Source organism: Protopterus annectens, chromosome 5.part0 (genome assembly GCF_019279795.1).
Source record: "Protopterus annectens isolate FY-2018-M chromosome 5.part0, PAN1.0, whole genome shotgun sequence".
Taxonomy (NCBI): Eukaryota; Metazoa; Chordata; order Ceratodontiformes; family Protopteridae; genus Protopterus; species Protopterus annectens.
In genome coordinates this window covers 759,051,933-759,072,095 of record NC_056735.1, presented here as the reverse complement: position 1 = coordinate 759,072,095, position 20,163 = coordinate 759,051,933, and the positions used below count along the sequence as shown (strand labels likewise).

The 20,163-nt window shown below is 39.2% G+C and overlaps 1 protein-coding gene across 2 annotated transcripts in view; it reads left to right on the top strand.

The window, feature by feature from the left end:
- Window positions 1–20,163, top strand: part of CWF19L2 (CWF19 like cell cycle control factor 2) — a 1,774,451-nt gene that overhangs the window by 440,058 nt on the left and 1,314,230 nt on the right. For both annotated transcript variants that reach the window (XM_044072604.1, XM_044072603.1), the window contains exon 8: window positions 19,307–19,415. In XM_044072604.1, coding sequence (XP_043928539.1) covers window positions 19,307–19,415 — 109 coding nt within the window. The remainder of the gene's footprint in view (window positions 1–19,306; window positions 19,416–20,163) is intronic.

Below are 20,163 nucleotides of genomic sequence, written 5' to 3'. Positions count from 1 at the left end.
CCTACCATAAATGTAGATGTTCAAGATCCACATTGCTGCAGTCAATTTACCCTCCCTCCTTCCCCTCTGTGTTTAGGGGTAGTTGTGTGGGTGAGGTTATACTCTTGTAAATTTGTATATATTGTATATATATTTGGTGCAGGAGTGTGTGGTGTTTTTTGGTTTTAGCCTTATCTTTTTAGGGTCTTCTGACATCTGGGGCAAGAAAAGACTGAGGATATGGCGTCGGTCATGCGCATTTGTACCCTGACGTCCTGACGTCAGACTAATGCGCCTTGACCGACGTCAGCCATATACTTTGGTATTCGGGCCGACTGGGACAGCGGACTACCCAAGTGTTAGGACTGCAGCAATGTGGATCTTCGAACATCTACATTTATGGTAGGTACAAAACTGTACTTTTTTTTTCTGGCCGTGGCTATTTAATTTTAATAGTTTGTTGGTGTTCATACAGGTTGTTTACTCCTGAATAGATCTTAGTCCTGACACTTCCAGTATTGCTGAGTCTACTTTGAAAGGTCAAAATTCCAAAACTTCAAAATTCTGGTCTGCCAAGACCAGAATATCCAAGTTTTGGAACTTTGAAAGTTCTTAGTGGAGATCACCATACAGAGCTGAATGGGAAATTTACTGCTTTCCTCACTGAAGTGTGATCTTGGAGTTGGAATATTTATTTACCAGGGCTTGCCCCCCCCCCCCTTTGCAAAATCGTTATTTTTTTTTATCTTTTATTTTATTAAAGTTTTGAAGTTCGAAGACTTGGATTTTCTCGTCTCGGCAAACTGAATTTCAAAGTTTTGGAATTTCAACCTTATAGAGTAGATCCATGTTGCTATACTAAGTGCCAGAAGTTTAAATGATATGCTGCCTGATCTTGAGGCTGTCCTGCAACTTGAACTTTTCTATATTTGTGTAGCAACAGAGACATGGCTTCATTGCAGATATCATACTCCTTCTATAGTAGGATTCAACACCTACAACACTTGCCAACCCAAGGGTTTGCATGAGTGGAGTTAATGGTATTTGGCAGAGAACCTCTCGTCTCCAGACAACCCCCTTGACTTTCAAATATAACTTATTGAACTCCAAATCATGATAAACATAAATGATAACTTCAAAGCATGCTATAGATCATGTTCTGTGTACCCTGATGATCATGAAAAATTCATAAATGAGCTAGCTAAATTGTCAGAGGTGTTAATATTCTGGATCTTGCCTTAATAATGAAAGAAAAAAATTGATAAATGCCTACAAAAACTGCAGTCAGCCCACCTAAGGACTTCATCAAGAAAATCAGTAGAGAGCTAAAATTGCCATTAGGAAGGTCAAAGCCAAAGTTAAATTGAAAAAAGCAGCAGAAACCAAGGGCAATTGCATATCATTCTTCAGGTATGTCAGGAAACTAAGAAATAGTACCCAGTAGTGCTCAGAGTTAGTCTACACACTCTAACCCAAAGGATATTGCCAACGTACTAGAAGATAAATTTAGTGGTCATTTCACACCAGGTACAATAATAGAAATTCCACAGATCCTTAAGTCCCAAACTCCTCCATGGATCGAGTCCTTACTACCATCTCCAAAGCCAAAAATGCCACATCCATGGGCTTTGCTACTATTCCTGGATGCTTAGCTACCAGTGTCAATGAAGCTTTTCAACCTTGGGCTCTCCACTAGATTCCTGAAAGATGGAAAATAGCTGTTGTAATGCCTTTATACAAAGAGGGCCCTACCTCCCACCCCAGTAACTACTGACTCTTTATTAGCCTAACTAGGCTAATTTGCAAAGCCGTGTACATATTGACTTGTTCAGTCATTCATATGTAACATTTGTTAACCGGGTAAGTGCAGTGGTCCAAAGATCCTTTTCAGGCATGACCTGGGCCAGTTGGCAAAAGACAGTGTTGTACATTTTAATTAGAATACTACATGGGTGAAATATCATAGTTAAATAAAATTGATGGAGCATAGTAAAAACTGTCACAAAAGATAGATGAGTAAGGTTTAGAGGGTAGCATAATAAAAGAGAGAGAAGATATGCAAGTGCCTTGTAACAAAATATCACATCACGTCATATCAGACTTCATAAACACAGGTATCGAAAACCTTATTGGCCAAAATCCTTTACAGTTCAGCTTTTTCATGGGTAGTTCATGGGTTGTGATGGATGGCACAGTGGTGCAGTGGTTAGCTTTGTCGCCTCACAGCAAAAGATTCCCCAGTTCGATTCTTGGCTGGGGTGCCTTCTGTGCAGAGTCTGCATGTCTTCCCTGCATTCATGAGGGTTTTCTCTGGGCACTCCAGTTTCTTCCCATGTTACAAAGACATGCATCTGGAGTGTTCTCCTCTGAAAATTGGCTCGTTCCAAGTCGGGCTTTCTCAGTAAACAAATGTTAAATAAAGTAAATAGTTAATGCCTACTTAACCTGGTAAACTTCTTTCCGTGGAAGCTGTGGACAGTGGCCATGTAGCTCATACAGTATACATCAGTCTAAAGCTTTCATCATGATTCCCCATGCTAGTATTATCAATAAATGTAAAGACCTAAGCATAAACCCGTATGTTGTGAGGTGGTTAAACTGGTTGTCAGACTGATCTGTCGTAGTGAAGGTAGCTGGTGCTGCCTGAAATGTCAAAGGGTGACTGATGGTGTCCCTTAAGCTCTCTGCTGGGGCATCTTTTATTTGGTATCTACCTCTGTGACCTTAAGACCAATAACTGAGATCTATAGTTGACTAAATTTGCTGATGACCGAGCTAAGTGGTGGTGTGTTTGGTCAACTTCTGATAACTCTTCACTGCATCATGGTCTAGACTGGTGGAAAGAAAATGGGCTTAATCTAAATCTTAAAAATGCAGCATTGTTAAATTTGGAAAGCAAAGCTGTTCCATGACCTACAGCATAGATGACAATGTCTGCAGATTGATTCATTCATAAGAGATTTTGGTACCATCTTTGACATTTCTGTGTCCATTGATTACTACTTTGATATGGCAGTCAGAAAACCTTTCTGTCTGACCCAGCTAAAGTCATCTCATGTAGATCAAAATATGTTTTGTGTACCCCTCTACTTATCCCATATCAGACCAATTATTGATTGCCGTGACTACCTTGGCATGTATTTATCCAAACACACTGTACATCTCTAAGTACCAAGAAAAGATAAATGCCAGCCCACAGAGACTCAGACCAAAAAAGATCCAGCAGAGACCACTAGTAGTTAGTTTTTAAATAATGGTCAAATACCATAATTTTTTTAACGTTTTCATTTTAATCAATAAAACTTCATCAGAACAATTGATTGTCTGCAACCTCAAAGTCAATACACAATTGTGTGCAGAGCTCATTGTAAATGGTGCCACCTATACTGAGCCAGAAGATATAGCAAACCTCCTGGCTGACAAATTCAGCTCCAACTTTACCTCGCTCTCCCCCTCAACCTACCCTTAGGAAATATCACCAAATATAACTTCCCCTACTATCACTAGTGAACAGCTCCTTAATGCTCTCTCTAAGACCAAGAACATTACATCAATGGGCCCAGACAATATCCCAGGATGCCTTCTAAATAGCATGAAACATGACCTACCAGGGCCGCTGGAATTACTATTAACTGTAGCCTCCAAACAGGCTTTGTGCCTCATGAATGGAGAAAGGCAACAGTCATCCCTCTGCACAAAAGTGGGCCATCTACAGACTCTGGAAACTACAGACCCATAAGTCTCACTAGTCCTTGTATATAAAGCTATGGAAAGAGTTATCATGGAGATGATCAACAGAGATGTAATATAGTAAACCTCCAGACCCTGGACCCAGCCCTGTTTGGTTTTGTCAAGGGCAGATCATGCCTACTCAACCTGGTGGACATCTTTGAGAAGGTCACCAAAGCAATGGATGAGGGGAAAATCATTCACTCTGCCTACCTTGACCTGGCCATGGCATTCGACACCATAGCCTACTCAGGCATTGTTGACAAACTCAAGAGGTTAGGTACAAACCTATAAGTTACCCGATGGGGATTCCACCTCTACAAAGAGGCCAGTCACAAGTTGAGTCCCTCAGGCTTCAGTCCTTGGACCACTCCTTTTTGGCATTCACTTCTCAGAAGTCAAGGCCAATGTCATTGGTCTCTGGCTGACTAAATTTGCAGATGATTGCAAACTAGGAGTCGTCATTGAATCTCATGCTAACACAAATGTTCTCCAGGAGGGGCTGACACAGACAAACAACTGGTGTCAGAGTCATGGACTAAAACTAAATGCCCAGAAATGCATAATAGTATCCTTTGGGAAGTTATCCATTCCTGTTACCCATCATATTGACAACATACCCCTTAGAGTTGACCCAGTAGTCAGGGACTTGGGGACATATGTAGATAGTAATCTGGATTTTGACCATCACGTGTCTACAGTGGTAAGAAAATCATTCTGTGTTGTGCAACTTATAAACAAAAGTATGGCACCTAAATCCAAAGAAGTCATTGTTTCACTGCGTTCAGCATTCATCAGACCTATCATTGAGTACAGCTGCCCCCTTTGGTATGTACCTAAGCAGGCATATCCGACAGTTGGACTATCCGCACAGGTTCCTCACTAAAAGAATACAGGGAGTAAGTCAAATGCAGACCGCCTCAAGGCCCTACCATGTATTCTGTCTCCTACAGGCCTTGAGGGGAGATCTATGCCTGGCATACAGGGCATTGTCAGACCCCGCTCTGATGGACCTCCTGCATATCCACAAAACAAACAGCACCGGAATTACCCGTTCTAAAGACTTAAACTTTGCCTGTGATAGAAATAGGACCTGCTGGAGAGATCGGTATGTATCCCAGAGACTACCCCGTCTATGGAGCAGGCTCCCTATCCATGTGAAGCAGAGTTCCTCCCTAACCCATTTCAAGTGCAGCTTGGACAACTGGATGGGAAACCAGAAATTCATCCCTGGTTTGGTACCTATGTCTCTAACGGACACAGGTAAGCTGTAAATGGTTCATTTCCCAGGCCCATATTTACTGTTATCAAGGGTATCGGAACTTGTCAGAGATTTAGGATGTGTGGTTAGGCTTAAAAAGGCTCTTTTGGCCGTTAGCCTAATAAACATCTATGAACCTATATGGACTCTTGTTGGGTAATTTGTGCTTAGCATTTAAATCCATGAAGGATCCTGCTTTCTTTGATGTACACCTTCACAAAACTAAAAGCACCACAATCATCCATGCTAAGGATTTAAATCTTCACTAACAAACAGGACACTCTTATGTGATGGATTCATCTCCCATCACACACCCCATCTCTGGGATAAAATGCGTATTCATTTTAAACAGAATAAAACTGTCCCTACCTTTCAAGTGATATTTCTTAACTGTATGGATTGCCACAAGTTCCCCCTAGGCCTATCTTGTGTTGTCACCCTGGAAGCAGAAAGTGCCATATAAGGGTGACTACTGCAAGGTTTTAGTGTTCCTCGGATGTATCTGTCTTGTTGGTCATATGATCCTGTTCATCATCAGAAGGCATTATAACTGTTACACTTGTCATTTAATGTATTGTGCTCTTAGTAAATTCCCTATGTTTTTTTTTTTATTTGGGGAAAACCATGTGCTGAAAACCATAAGAAACTTAGAGGGATCATTGAAAAACACGTGACAGAAATTAGGTGGCACACAGAGGCATTTGGGTGTTAAATTTCAGGTTATTAGAAAGAAGTTTTATATTATAATAACAAACAAGGAGACATCAATAATGTAGCTGAAATCGAGGAGCTGTACTGGCAGATTATGCTAGCAGCTAACGATAACCCTGAGTTGAATGGCTCCATGTCCATTAAAAGAGTCTTAAAGGGTAAGCCACTGACTATAATCAATATGTATGTTTACAAATATGTGGTATATTGAATGCTTTGGAATTTTTGATGAAGTCTGCCAAAGGCTTATGTTACTTGCTGCTTTTTTTTTTGTTATAGGAAGATAATAGTTTTTATTTTTAACTGCCTTTTTGTTTGCCTTTTATGTAGTAGCAACATGTGAAATAACTTGCATGCTGTCTGCACTCTTGTTGAACAGCGCTTGTGTCCTCATCTGTTTTATTTATTTACAGTTCAGGATTGCTTTCTTTTTGTACTGATTAGGTTAAAACTAACTCAGTCCATATTTATACTCTGATGATAATTGTTTGTGAGTTACTATCCTCTAATCTATCTTATTCCTTTATCAAGGTTCATCTTGTGTCCATTTCAGCATGTCTGCCCATGACTCCAACCCTGTCTTCTTTATTTCTCATTAAACCACCTCAATCTCATCTGGCAATGTACATGTGCTGACCAAGGCTAGTTCATCTACCACCATTTAGATACATCTTCCTCTGGCACTACTGAAAGGTCAAACCCATAGAAAAAAACTACCATAACAAATTGTATTTTTAAATGTATGTCTATAACTGTATATAGTATTACTGCACTTTCTTACTCAAATGCATTATATTTTCTGCTTTATTAATGTACACTGTATATATTGTACACATCATTCTATGCCATGATATACTGTTGTTTGCTCTATTGCTCATTTGCTCTATTAATTTGTACTCATCTCTCACTTTTGTATTTTTATCATGTATGTGGAGCTTTTGTATTTTGTATTTTTTTTTTTATTGTTATGTATGTGGAGCTTTTCTTCCGGAGTCTCTGCTGAAAATGGGAACCTGATTGCCCAGTTAGACCAACCTGGTAATCAAATATAAAATAAAATAAATAAAATAAAATAATTAAATAATTCTTGAAAAGTTTTTTTTTTTTTTTTTTTTTTACATGAGGCCACCTAGAAACTAGGTCTCTCTTTTTTGGGACCTTAACTTTGTGCTGGAAAAGCTAACCATGTCTCCATTTCATCCTGGTCTTGTGCCAGACTCATGGTTCATTACTTGGAAAACTATTCTTATTGCTCTGACATCTGCAAGAAGATTATCTGAGTTGCAAGCTCTTATGGTGGGGTGAACCCTATCTTGTGTTCCACAAGGATATGGTTACTTTATGAACAAATCCCTTATTTATGCCCAGAGTAGTCTCAGAGTTTACTTTTAATCAGGCCATTAATCTGCTGGTGTTTTAACCAGAATCTTAAAACCAGGGAGACAAGATCTACATACTGCAGACATACATATGCAGCTCAGGTACCATCTTGACAGAACTGATTCCTTTAGTTAATTAACTATTTATTTCTTATGGTGGGACTATAAATGGACAACCTACCTTAAAACTTTATTTCTAGATGGCTGTCTTCCCACCATGACAAATCGGTTTTAAGTAGTACCAAAACACACTCTACGACAGCCTTATCCTTTGCAATGGCATACTGGAAAGGGTGGACTCAGGAAGTGCTCTAGAGGCAGCTACTTCATCCTCTGCACATACATTTACAAACCATTACAGACTGGATTCCCTTTCCAGGTCCAGGACTGGCTTTGCAAGGACCATTGTCTAAGGGCTCCTGGACCCCTTATCCTTCCTCCTCCCAAGTTGGATAAGCTTTGGTAATCAATCCAAACTAGCAGAAGGCTACTGCAGCAGTGGGAATGAAGAACATAGTACAGTTGTGTAAGAACTTATTGTTATAGTAAATGTTCAAGTTCCACACTGCTGCAGTAGCTGTGCCCGCTTGCCATCGCCATTTTGTTTCCTATATATTGTTTTTGGGGATATAAAATGCTTTGGTGTTTACATCTGATCTAAGGTTCAGGATGAGGTTATTTCATAGAATCGTAGGAAGTTACAAGGCTAATAGCCTTAGGGCCCTTACAAGCCTAGCCAAGTTCTACCCTTAATTCCACTGTCAGCACCTATTGCCCCTGTCCAAGAGGGGGCACAGGTGGATCACTAGGGTGAATTTGCAGTTACCCATCCAGTTGTCCAGATTGCATTTGAAGAGGGCCAATGAGGTGCTGTGTTTGACATGAAGTAGGAGTCTGTTCCAAAGGTGTGGTAACCTCTGGGAGACAAATCTGTCCCTCAAGCAGGTTGTATTAATGTCACATACCAGGTTAAGGTCTTTAGAGCGAGAAACCCTTGTAATGTTTGACTTAAGGAGATGTAACATTTCCAATAAAGCAGGGTCAGAGATTGCCTCTGAGTAGTTTGTATGAAACAGAATAAAGTGAAAGTGATTTCAGACGATCCACATAGGACAGATGCTGAAGATCTAGAATTTTCCTTGTGAAGAACCTTTGTGGTCTCTCCACTTGTTGCAGGTGCTTGGAAAGGTACATACCAAAAGGGGTATTGTACTCAATTATTGGCCTGATGAGGGAAGAGTACAGGGAGGTTATAGCTTCTTTTTTTCTGGAGGCAGTGCACTTGCTTATGAAATGAGCAATGTAGAATGCCCTTCTTACCACTTTGGAGACATGGTGGTTAAAGTTGAGGTTGCTGTCAACCTGTGTGCCCAGGTCTCTCACCACTGAGTGCATACTTAGGGTGTTGTTATTGATGTGGTAGTTAGCAGGAACATCACCCTTACACAAACACAAAAGACAACCACAAAGTCATGGCCTTAAACTTTATGCAAAAAAATGTATTATTATCCCTTTCGGTAAGACCCTCTTGTAGGATGTTGACATCATTTGGAGATTCTATAACTACTCCCAGTTTGCAGTCATCAGCAAGCTTTGTCATCCACAGACCTTTAGTTTTTGCTTGTACTTAGGAGAAATAGATTCCAAACAGTAGAGATCCCAGGACTGATCCCTGTAGAACACCACCGGTTACAGGTCTGCTGTTGGAGGTGGATTCCCCTGTTTTGACTATATGTGTTCTATGAGTGAGCCAGTTAGCGAGCATCTAATGATATAAGGGTTGATACCTAGCTGGGTAAGTTTGTCATTGATGCCTGAGTGGGGGATAGTGTTAAATGCCTTGGCTAAGCTTCCCGTTTTCTATGGGTAAGAAAGTCCTAAAGTCACTTCCTTCTGGCAGCTGTTTATCTGATTGGTGCTGACCAGTCAGCAGCCAGAGGAAAGGTGTGGGTGAGAGCCAGAACTTCTGAAGCAGGCCAGCTTTTGTTTCTTAGGTAGGAAACAACACAAATAGAAAAAAACTACTGCAGCAAGAAACAAGCCAAATGGTCAAAGGCTCCTGCAGCAGTGTGGAATTTAAACATATACTGTCATGGTGCATTCAAATAAAGCCTCCCTTAATTATTTGATGCGCCTTATCACTTTTTTCTTTCATAGGTTTATAGGTGTGTACTAGGCTAATGGGCCTGGGGCCTACCTAAGCCTAGCCAATAAGAATCTCTGGTATGTCGACAGATGTTAGTTCCCATTACCCCTATCGAGCATGGCAGTTGAGGTGATCCCGGGGGTGAATTTCCTATTTCCCATCCACTCATCAAGATTTCTTTGAGGGCCAGTGAGGTGCTCTGCTTTACATAGATGGGGTGCCTGCTCCAAGCATGGGGAGTCTCTGGGTTAGGAACCTATCCCTCCAGCATGACCTATTTAATGTGGTAACGAGGTTGAGGTCCCTGGAGCATGTGACACGGGGGGATAGGGTTTTTTTTTTTTAGATGTAGCATGTCTAACAGCTCTGGGTCAGACATGGCTTTGTAGGTTAAGCAGAGATCACCTGTAAGGAGGCGATATGAGACTGAGTATAGCTGGAGTTTTTTTAGTCTTGTCAATGTAGGGCATATGTTTAAGGCCTAGAATCCTCTTAGTGAGGTATTTTTTGTGGCCTTTCCAGCTGTTGCAGGTATCTAGTGAGGTACATGCCAAATGGGCATTGTATTCTATAATAGATTTAATGAGGGATGAGTAGAAAGGGGCAGTGACCTCTTTCTTCTTAGATGAGAAACCCTTTGTGATGAGATGTGCCACATAGAAGAATTTTCTAACCACAGTGGCAATGTGTTTGTCAAAGGAGAGGTTCTGTGTTCCCGGATCTCTTATTACACCTTCTGATTTTAGTGTACTACCATTGATGTGGTAGTTCATGGGCACAGAGTTTAAGGCCGTGGTTTTGGCACCAGTCATTAGTCTCAGTAAGGCCCCTTTGTAGGATGTGTACGTCAGTTGGTGATTCTATTATGGCTCCCAGTTTGCAATCATCTGCAAGTCCTTTTGTGTTAGCTTGAACTTCTGAGAAGTAGATGCCGAACAGAAGGGGACCCAGGACAGATCCCTGTGGGACACCACTCGGGACTGGGTTGGTAGTCAGATTTGGAGTCCGCAACCTTCACAGTGTGAGTTCTGTCCGTGAGCCAATTCGCAACTCACCTTGAGACATAGGGATTTATGCCTAGTTTAGTGAGTTTATCAATGATTCCTGAATGGGGAATGGTATCAAAGGTCTTAGCAAGATCTAGATAGGCTGTATGTACTACCTTGCCCCCATCCACAGCTCTGGTGACGGACTCAAAAAAGTCCACCAGATTGAGTAGGCATGATCTACCCTTCACAAATCTGAACTGCGTGGGGTCCAGAGTTTAGAGATTTCCTATGTCCTTATTTATAAGGTCCGCAAAGATGCGCTCCGTAGTCTTGCATATCAGACTCACCAGGCTAATGGGGCGGTAGTTTCTGGGCTCTGTAGTCGCTCCCCCTTTGTGGAGTGGGATGACCGTGGCTGTTCTCCATTCGGAGGGTACAAAGCCTGAAGTGAGGCTGTGATTGAACAGGGCACTCAGGTGTGGTGCCAGTTAATTTTGTAGCTCATGTAGGACGCAGCCAGGGATATTATCAGGTCCCATGGAAGCTGTGTTTTTGGCTTTGGACAGTGCAGTTTTAACCTGTGCAGCAGTAATATTAGGAACTTGACACTCCTCGGAAATTGTAATTGGCCCTTTAGAGGGTGAAATGGGGGTAAAGTTTGCACTAAACCTGTCAGCCAATATATTGGCAGTGTCAGCTGGCTCGGTATATGTGATGCCATTGTGCTGTAGCTCAGAGCAGACCTGAGTGTTGCCATGTAGGTTGTTGACATAACTAAAGAATGCCTTGTGGTTGTCTTTTGTGTTTGCTGCTATTTTGTCTTTGCAGCTAGCTTTAGAGGATTTGATGAAGGATCCCAATTTTTTGCTAAGGCTAACTATGGAGTTTTTCCAGTCATGGGACTTTACCCTTTTCTGCAACAGTTTTTTTTCCTTCTGTTGTAGAGTTTGTTAATGGTAGGTGACCACCAGATCGGCTTCCTTTTTTTGGAGGAAAGCATCTTGGTTCTGTTTGGGATGGCTTTTTCCATGCACTTGTGAATGTGCTCGTACAGTGCATTGGTGTATGATTCAGCTGTCATGCAGGTATTATCCAACTGCATGGGTGTTGTAAAGTTTGCAACCTCCATTTTTAGGAGCCCACAGTTTGCTTTGGAGAGGTTTTTCACAGTGGTTTCCTTTTTCTGTGGATGAGGGGGATGTGGATATCCATGGTGACTAGCTTGTGGTCAGATCTAACCAGGGAGGAGTTGATTTCTGGAGTACAGCAGCGATCGCTCATGTTGGTTATGGCCAGATCAAGGATGTTGTTTCCCCTAGTTGGTGGTAAGAACGAGTTGGTCAAGGGCATTGGAGTTTCTTTACATTTGTTAACCACGCAAGTCAGGTGGTCAAATGACACTTTTCATTCATAACCCGGACTTGTTTGAGTGAAGAGAAATCATGTACAAGGAAAAATCTTATAGCACTATAACACTTGTGGAATTCTAGATGCGTAAGAGAACACATTACAAAAGGTAGATTAAAGATAGTGTAGTGTGTGTGTGTGTGTTTATGTGTGTGTGTATATATATATATATATATATATATATATATATATATATATATATATATACATACACATGTAAGTATACACACACAGAATGTACACTTAGCTTTGCTTACAGATGTTTATACGTTATTGCCATTTTTAATGAGATTGAGATGCATGAGACCTTGAATTCATTAACACTTGTGGCATGTGGAACGTCATACCTCTAACTGCCTACACACATCTTGCATTCCAAAGCATTTTCTGAAAAATGAACTTAAAGCATGATATAAACAAATGTAAATATTTTGTGAATAATCAAAACTATTAAAACTGTACAAACAGCAATGTTATCAGTAAGAAGTATTGTTTTACAGTGGTAATAGTTGGTGCATTCATTGTCTTTTTCCATAAATACTGTAATATATTCTAATGCACACAAACTGCAAATTATATTTTTTGTAAATGCACACAAACTGCAAATTATATTTTTTGTAAACTTTCACAAAAAACTTGCATATCTTGAAAACTGTACAACTTAGACATATTAAAACATTTTGTCAACAGGATATTTGCTTTAACATGACAGCAATAAATTCCTCAATTAGTACATGTTTGTTGAGATATTTACAGAAATATGAAAACGTGTTTAATTGTATGATACAATATACTGGATATTTCTCAAGATGTGCAACTTATAATGCCAGTATCAAAGGTAGTTTTCTTCAACAACATCTAATGTTTCACTTAATGTCATGCATTATTTTGTAAGTCACACTTTTTTTTAAATTATTAAGTACATATGGAAATATTGCTTATGTTCATAATAACTAGCAATATTTCTAGTACAGTGTAGTAGAAATCAGCATTGGCATTGAATTGTCCTGTCGTCCACATTGGCATTTCACAAAATACACCTCAATAACATGTAGGTCTTTCAGTTATGGAAATCTGAACATAAATATGAAAATATGAATAATAAGTGGCAAACAATGATTAATTTTTCCACTGCAGGAAATCATAGACTAAAATCTTAGTGTCATGTTGTTAGTAACTCCTTGCTCTTTCTAATATTGCCTATTATTAACTGGTAAGTCACTTAGTTAAAGAAGCCAGACCCCAATAAAAGTTCTGGATGCCATAAGGAGGTATGGGTGTGAACTGGGAGTACAAAAAAAGTGTTTTAGGCTTGAGTGAGTTATGTAGAAGCAATTTTAGCCGAGTTTTAAATGGTCTTACTTCTTGGTGTGTTGTAATTTCTCTAGGAAGGTGTTACCAAGTATCCAGTCCTTGCCTAGATAAGGCTGTTTTTTCAGGAACTGATTTGAAGGGAGCTCTGACTATCGTTGGGTTATTATTTTGACAGATTATTAGAGAGTAGCTTTGTTCTCTGAGATGAAAAATACCCCGGTCTACTTATGATGACCTACTAGGGGTTTGGAGAAGGTTTTGAGTATTCTTTTTGTGACCAGGAAAGAATTGTACCACAGCCCTTTATTTTATAAAGGGGAAATGCTTTGCTGTTTGGGCTAATTATGATGTCATAACTCTTTCACCTGTGTGATCCTTAACAGCTCTAAATGTTTATTGCTCCATACTGGTTCAGTTAGTGACAGTCTTTCATGAACTCTGTTGTAAGAAGTCTGTTGCTGAGCCACCTGTTTTTGTGACCATCCAAAATGGTCCCTTTCATTTGAAGTGCTCATTTAAGAAGTTCTTTCCTCACCCAATTGACTTAATTTTTCCTGTAATTTCTTATACTTTTACTATTTGATCATTTATTTCTCTGCTCTCACATTCTGTATTGGAAGTCTGTTTTTGTGGTGCCTGTAATAAAAGTTAAAATAATCTCTGAGATTCAGCTTGCATGGTTTTCACATGGATCACATTTTTCAAAATATATTATTTTATATAGGTACTTACTTAACTCCTGATGTTGATGAACTGAAATGAGAAGGGTGTAAGTTTTCCTTCCATCCCTTGGGTTGCTATTTTGTATACCTTGTCTCTGCATCTACCTGCTGTCCTTTTAGTTATTCTTAGTGTCTCATCGGCTATCCCTACTCCCCTCCCTTCTGGACAGATAACAGAATCTACATTTATTGCTATAAGTTGTTAACCCCCTTTGAAACTCTTATTTATACAGTTTGTGTTTACAGAAGTATGGTAGTCTGGTTTGATCCTTCATTTTTTAACTCATTAATGCATCGTCTATCTTTGAGATTATAAAACAAACTTGGCCTGATACAAATTGGTTCATGGCTGTAGTGGTCGGAGGTACTGTTAGCAAAGACATCTTCAAATAGAAATATTTTCCCACTTGCTACTTCCTCCTTTTTCATCACATTGTCTTTTTTTACAAATCCTGCAGAATAAATTAGTTTTTGTTGTCCTTGTCCTCAGTCAAGTATATCATGGTGTCCTCATGATGAAGAGAATATTGGCTTCTTATAAAGTAATAAATTCACAGCTCCAGCATCTGTGGAATGTCACACCTCTAGCAGCCTTCATGCATTCTTAAATAGCTGAATTTTTTTAATTAAGTTAAACACCATTAGCAAGGACATGTGAATATTTTGTGAAAATTCAAATCTTTTCTTTACAATGACAACTCAATACTTTTGCAGTCTTTACATTACCACTGTGATGTATTATAATACAGAAAACTCCAGAATTATGTATTTTTCTAAAATTTCACAAAACGACTTGTATATTTGAGACTGTACAACCTAGACAAGTAGTGTCAACAGCATATTTTTGGAGACTTGAGTTTTTAAAATCATGGGAATAACTGCTCTCTAGGTATTTATTTATTAAAATATTTACACAAATATGAAAATGGTGCATTTTTGCTTTACTAGTAATATGAACTCTGTATTTCTCAAGCTGCACATGTTACAGTGCAGACATCAGTGGCTTTTTTTTCAATATCATTTATGGTTTACCTGATATTGTGCTTTACTTTGTAAGACAGTTTGTTTTAGAAATATTAATGTGCAAGTAGAAGTGCTGCACATCTTCATATTTACTAGGAAACATCTAGCAATAAGCTCCAGTATAGTGCATTATACATAGGCAATGATCATGTATTGTCTTCTACCATGACATTTCATACTGTGCATCTCAGTAATTTACTCAGTTAATGAAAATATGATTTTAAATATGAATAACAAGTGTAAAACAGTGATTGATATCTCTTCTGTAGCATATCTTAGATTATGAGCGTCAATATTTTATTTCTTACACATTTCCCTTTTATACACTGCTTGTTATTAATTGGCAAGTCATTTATATAAGGATTTCAGCCCTCAGAAAATATCGTGATGACATAAAGGTGCTATATATGTTAATGAATTAGAGCTCACCTAACAGTTACAATGCATGTTTTTAACCTATGTTATCACAGCTACTGCCCTCCTGAAAGACACCCTTTGTAAGAGTTGAAATAACTTTTAAGATACTGTAATGAAGTGTAATGAAACTGGAATGAATGTCTTTATTTTTTAATTTCTCAGAACTGTGCTGAAAAAAGTGCCAATCTCTTCCTTCTGTGCCAATTCTTGGTTTATTATGTAGTAGTAATAGTAGTAGCAGCATACAGTGGATGTCAACGATATCTGAATCAAATCTTACTCCAGCTGTTATCAGTAGTTGTATTTGTAGTACCTCTGTTGTTTTTATTTTTTCCCTAGCTTTTATATTCAACACACTCTCTCCCCTCCTGTTTTCCCTAGGTTTTAAAAGCAAAGTGTCTTCCCTCAAGACTGCGTCTATCTTTAGTGATGCTTTTCCAACTCTTCGAATTACGCCTGTGCTCTATTGTATAGCCAGTTTACACTAAAAGTATGTTCTAAGCTCGTACCACAAGTTAGTCTTACTTTGTCTACTGTACAGAATACCTGCATACCACTGAGAGCCCCCCCCCCATACTCACCTGTTTATAAACCTTACCTCTGTCTCTCTCTGCCATCTATAAGTTAGTCACTACCCTAGTGTCAACTCTTGTTTAGTTAGCTATACTCTTTTTTGTTTTTCTGTTTGTGGTTCCCTTTTAACTGTATATCTTACTGCAAATACTTGTGTATACCTCGCTATTACATCTCTTCCTTCTCTGTCTACACCTCCCCACCTCTTCTACTTACCTGCTGACTCTCACTGTGTGCTCCTTATTGTTTCCCTCCTGGCCTGCTGATTGTTTCTTGTGGTGATTCTTCCTGGTCCATCCCATTCCGTTTGCCCTCGCTACGCTCGTGCTCACTTTGCTCTTCTCCCACCCACCCCTATATAATTTCCTTTATACCTAACCCCTTCCTCCCCTAACACCACCCCTTCCTGTCTGCCAAAACATTCTAAACACCTTACCCTCCCCTACTTATCACTTCATAGTTTAATCTGCTGAAAATCCTCCTCCTTTCTACATATCCCCTACTCCCCCCAACCTACTCATACAAATAACTCTCACACATCTAGTACTCTTATTGACTGGGTACTTGTATCTAATCCTTCCAAGTATCATAACCCTAAAACCCTACCAAACACCCTGAGCGATCACTCCCCTATAAAAGTGCTTAGGTTCACTCCTCACTTCTCTAAACGTCCTAAATTTATCACTTGTCATAAACTCTAAATTTATCAGTTGTCATAAACTCTGTAACTTCTATCCAGGAACCTTTAATGCCCTCCTCTCTAAAGTAGACTGGAAATTCCTTACCCAACTCCCACTAGAAGAAGCAGTCCTAGCTTTCAGCTCCACCTTCCTTAGCATCTTAGACTCACTTGCTCCCCCTCAGCCCTTGTTAAGTCCATCTTATCTCCATGGCTTTCAAAAGCCACTCGTACCCTTATGATAACTAGAGACAAATTATGGAAAAAATGGTCACAAACTAAGCTCTCTGCAGACTTACAAAAATATAAAGAACTCAGAAATCTGACAAAAAAGACATAAACAAAGATAAAAAGGACTTCTATAACAAACCTCCCACAGCCCTAAAATCCAATCCTAAAAAATTCTGGAACTCTATTAACCAAATATTACATCCCGGTAATCTTAGCTCCTCCAATCCATGCCCAGACAAGACATCTGAAGAAACTGCCACTATCTTCAATACCTATTTTATCGATTCAACATCTAAGCTACTGAACCCTAACCCAAACCCCTCTACTACTAACATCTCCAACTTTTCTGAACCTACTCCTAATACTATCTCCTCTAATACCTTCTCCCTCAAACCTGTACCTACTAGCTACATCAAAGCTCTACTCTCTAAATTAAAACCATGCTCAGCATCAGCTGACAATATTACTTCCACTTTTCTTCTACTAGCAGCTGACGCTCTTGCTCTCCTTGTATCTATCCTAATTAATCGCTCTATCTCTGAATCAAAGGTCCCTTCCGTCTGGAGGAAATGCTACACTCTACCTATACACAAAGGAGGTAACTCCTCTGATACCTCCAACTTTAGACTTATCAGTATCCTCTCCCCTCTCTCTAAGATACTGGAAAAATGTATTCATAAACAAGTTATGCAGTATCTAATACAGGAAAATCTGCTTACACCCACTCAACACAGCTTCAGACACAAACATAGCACCACTACAGCTCTATTATACTTCCTCAACACTGTCTTTATAGCCATGAATGGCCATAAACATATTTCTTGCCTATTCTTGGACCTCTCAAAAGCTTTCAACACTGTCTCACACTCTCTTCTGCTGCACAAACTGCATAACCTCAACTTCTCCTCTTATACTGTTGCATGGTTCTCCAGCTACCTCAGTGATAGATCTCAATCAGTGAGAAGGCACTCTGCACTCTCCCCTCCTCTCCCTGTAAAAATGGGTGTACCTCCAGGGTCTATCCTAGGGCCTTTACTTTTTAATATCTTTACTAATCAGCTCTATACCTCCTGTCCTCAGTCATCTTTAATGCAATACACAGATGACTCTACAGTCATCATCACAGACAACTCTCCCTCTAAGCTATTCTCAGCTACTCAGGCATCTTTTAACTTAGTTGAAACATGGCTGTCCAACAACCAGCTCATCCTCAACCCTAAAAAAGCAAAGCTGTTACTCTTCCTACCTAAAAAGTCCAACAATATTAAACCCTCCTTCTCCATACAGTCCCTTAATAACACTACCATTCAGGTAGAATCCAGTAGTAAGCTCTTAGGTGTAACCATCGACAATCAGCTTAAATTTGACTTGCATGTTAATAACTGTATCAAAAAGACTCATTCACAACTAGGACTCCTTTACCATAACAAGAAATTCCTTACCTCTGAAGCCAAGATTACTCTCTCTCTTAACCCAGTCTAATGTACAATTCTCAAAGTCTCACAAATCTTAACTCAGCACTCCTGACCAAACTCGAATCTACCTACAACAAGGTAGCTAGATTTCCTGCCCAACAAACCTACAAATCCCATCACTGTCTTTCTCTAAAACACCTAAACTGGCTTGATTTATCCCACCAGCTACTTCTCTCTCAGCTCCAGATCATCCCTTCTTTCCTTTACCAGCCTTCCTACTGCCCAGCACTATCCCCCTCTCATCTCCCATTATCCTCCCTACAAACCTCTCCGAAGCTCTAACCAAGACCTACTACAAATCTACAAACCCAAGTCTAAATTTGGACGCAACATGTACAGCTGTCGTCTCACTATTGCCTTGGATAGGCTCCCACTAGAAATCAGGACCCTTACACATCCTAAACAATTTAAGACAGCCACCAAAGAGCACTTTAAAAGTCCAATCTACCAGTTTCTCTACTATTAGGTTCAGGATAAACTCTTGCCTCTTTATAGTTAGACGTATCCCTTAATAACTTTCTGTTTCCTAGCCAGTCCTTCATCAACAAATTGAGACAGGTCTAAAATATTTTTTAAACATTGATTTGTTATAGTTTTTTATGTATTGTTATTATTTATTACTTCATTATTTTTTGGTGTTTCTATGTATTGTGAGTATTTTAATGATGTGACATTATCAGCCTTTACAACTGGTTAAGATTTATAAGTCTGAAGGTAGGCAGCCTGTGTTATGTTTCTTTAAAACAATTGTTTTTAATTGCTTAGTTCTGATTGGTGTCTTGTTACTATATTAAGTAGACTTAATGCCAAGAACAATGACTCTGATGATGCTTGTATGAAACAGGCGAAAGTGCTAAGTCATGTTGGGAATTGTGTTTTAATAAACATCCATTTCGCTTGGAATTTGACATGGTGGTGACATTTTTATTTTTCAGTAGAGGCATTAATATGTCTTTTCCAGTGGATGTTTTAGTTATCCATTTTACTTGCAGGCCTGCTAATAAATAAACCATTAAGACTGTAAGCCTTCTCAGCTGTTAAAAACATATTGGTTCCCAGGGGGCTTAGAACATTTTGAATAGCCTGCAAATATTTAAACTAGGTTTTACATTTTGGAAAGCAGTATTTGAAAGTGACCATTTCAAATAACCTTTTGTTCCTGTAGCTATCGCTTTGTTTAACGGAGGCTAAATTAAATATTGATTTAATCATATATGCACAAAAGGTTAAAGACTTCTGTTTTTTTTTTCCTTTCATTTGTACATTAAAAGTATGCCAGAAAAGTCTGCTCCAGGCGAAGAACTTGTTAGAATCCTTAGTGATGAGGAAATGAACAAACTTGGAGCCAAGCTTGTTAAGGCTGAATTAATGGGAAATGAGGTAAGTCTGTGAAGGATTATTTGTTGCCTTCATGTCTACCAAATATTGTTCTACATTGTACATTGTTATATTTCTGATGTTGGCTCTGTAACTGCAGATGTCATTTGTATAAATTACTTTTGCAGTAATCCTTAGTAGTAAGATTTAGCTGCAGAAGACCTGATGGTCTGCTCTCTTCCAAGAGCTTAGCAACCTTCCCACTTGAGACTAGTTGAACATTCATCCTTTAGGACATCATTATGCTCTCTCAGTAAAGTTTATGTCTACCCACACCATTTTAGATCTTTTCTGCTGTCTTTCATAGCACGTTTCATGCTGTAGCATTCATAGCCTGGCATTGTTCATTCTGCTCCAGAGTGCAGTCCAAATAAGCACTCCACTATGGATTTTTTAGTGTGTTACTTGGTATATTTGAAATTAGCATTGTGTTGTTTAGAATGATTAGAAAACAGATTTATGCTTTTCAGTATGCCTGCTGCTAAAACAGAAGTCAGATGTTCTTGTGGTAGGTAAATTCCACATAAAACCTTTTTTTGCCTTTGTATGTTCTGCTTAGAACAAGAGCACAGCATTGATATCTGTAGGAGTTGTAGGGCTTTACTTCTCAAACAGTTAAAGGAGAGCATTCTTTGCAAAACATTTTATACAGGAAGAAGCTTAAGGCTTGACTTATACCACCATAATATCTTCACTTTCACCCCCAACCTTAGACAATCCCTGCTTAAGATGAACAAAAAAATTACTTCAA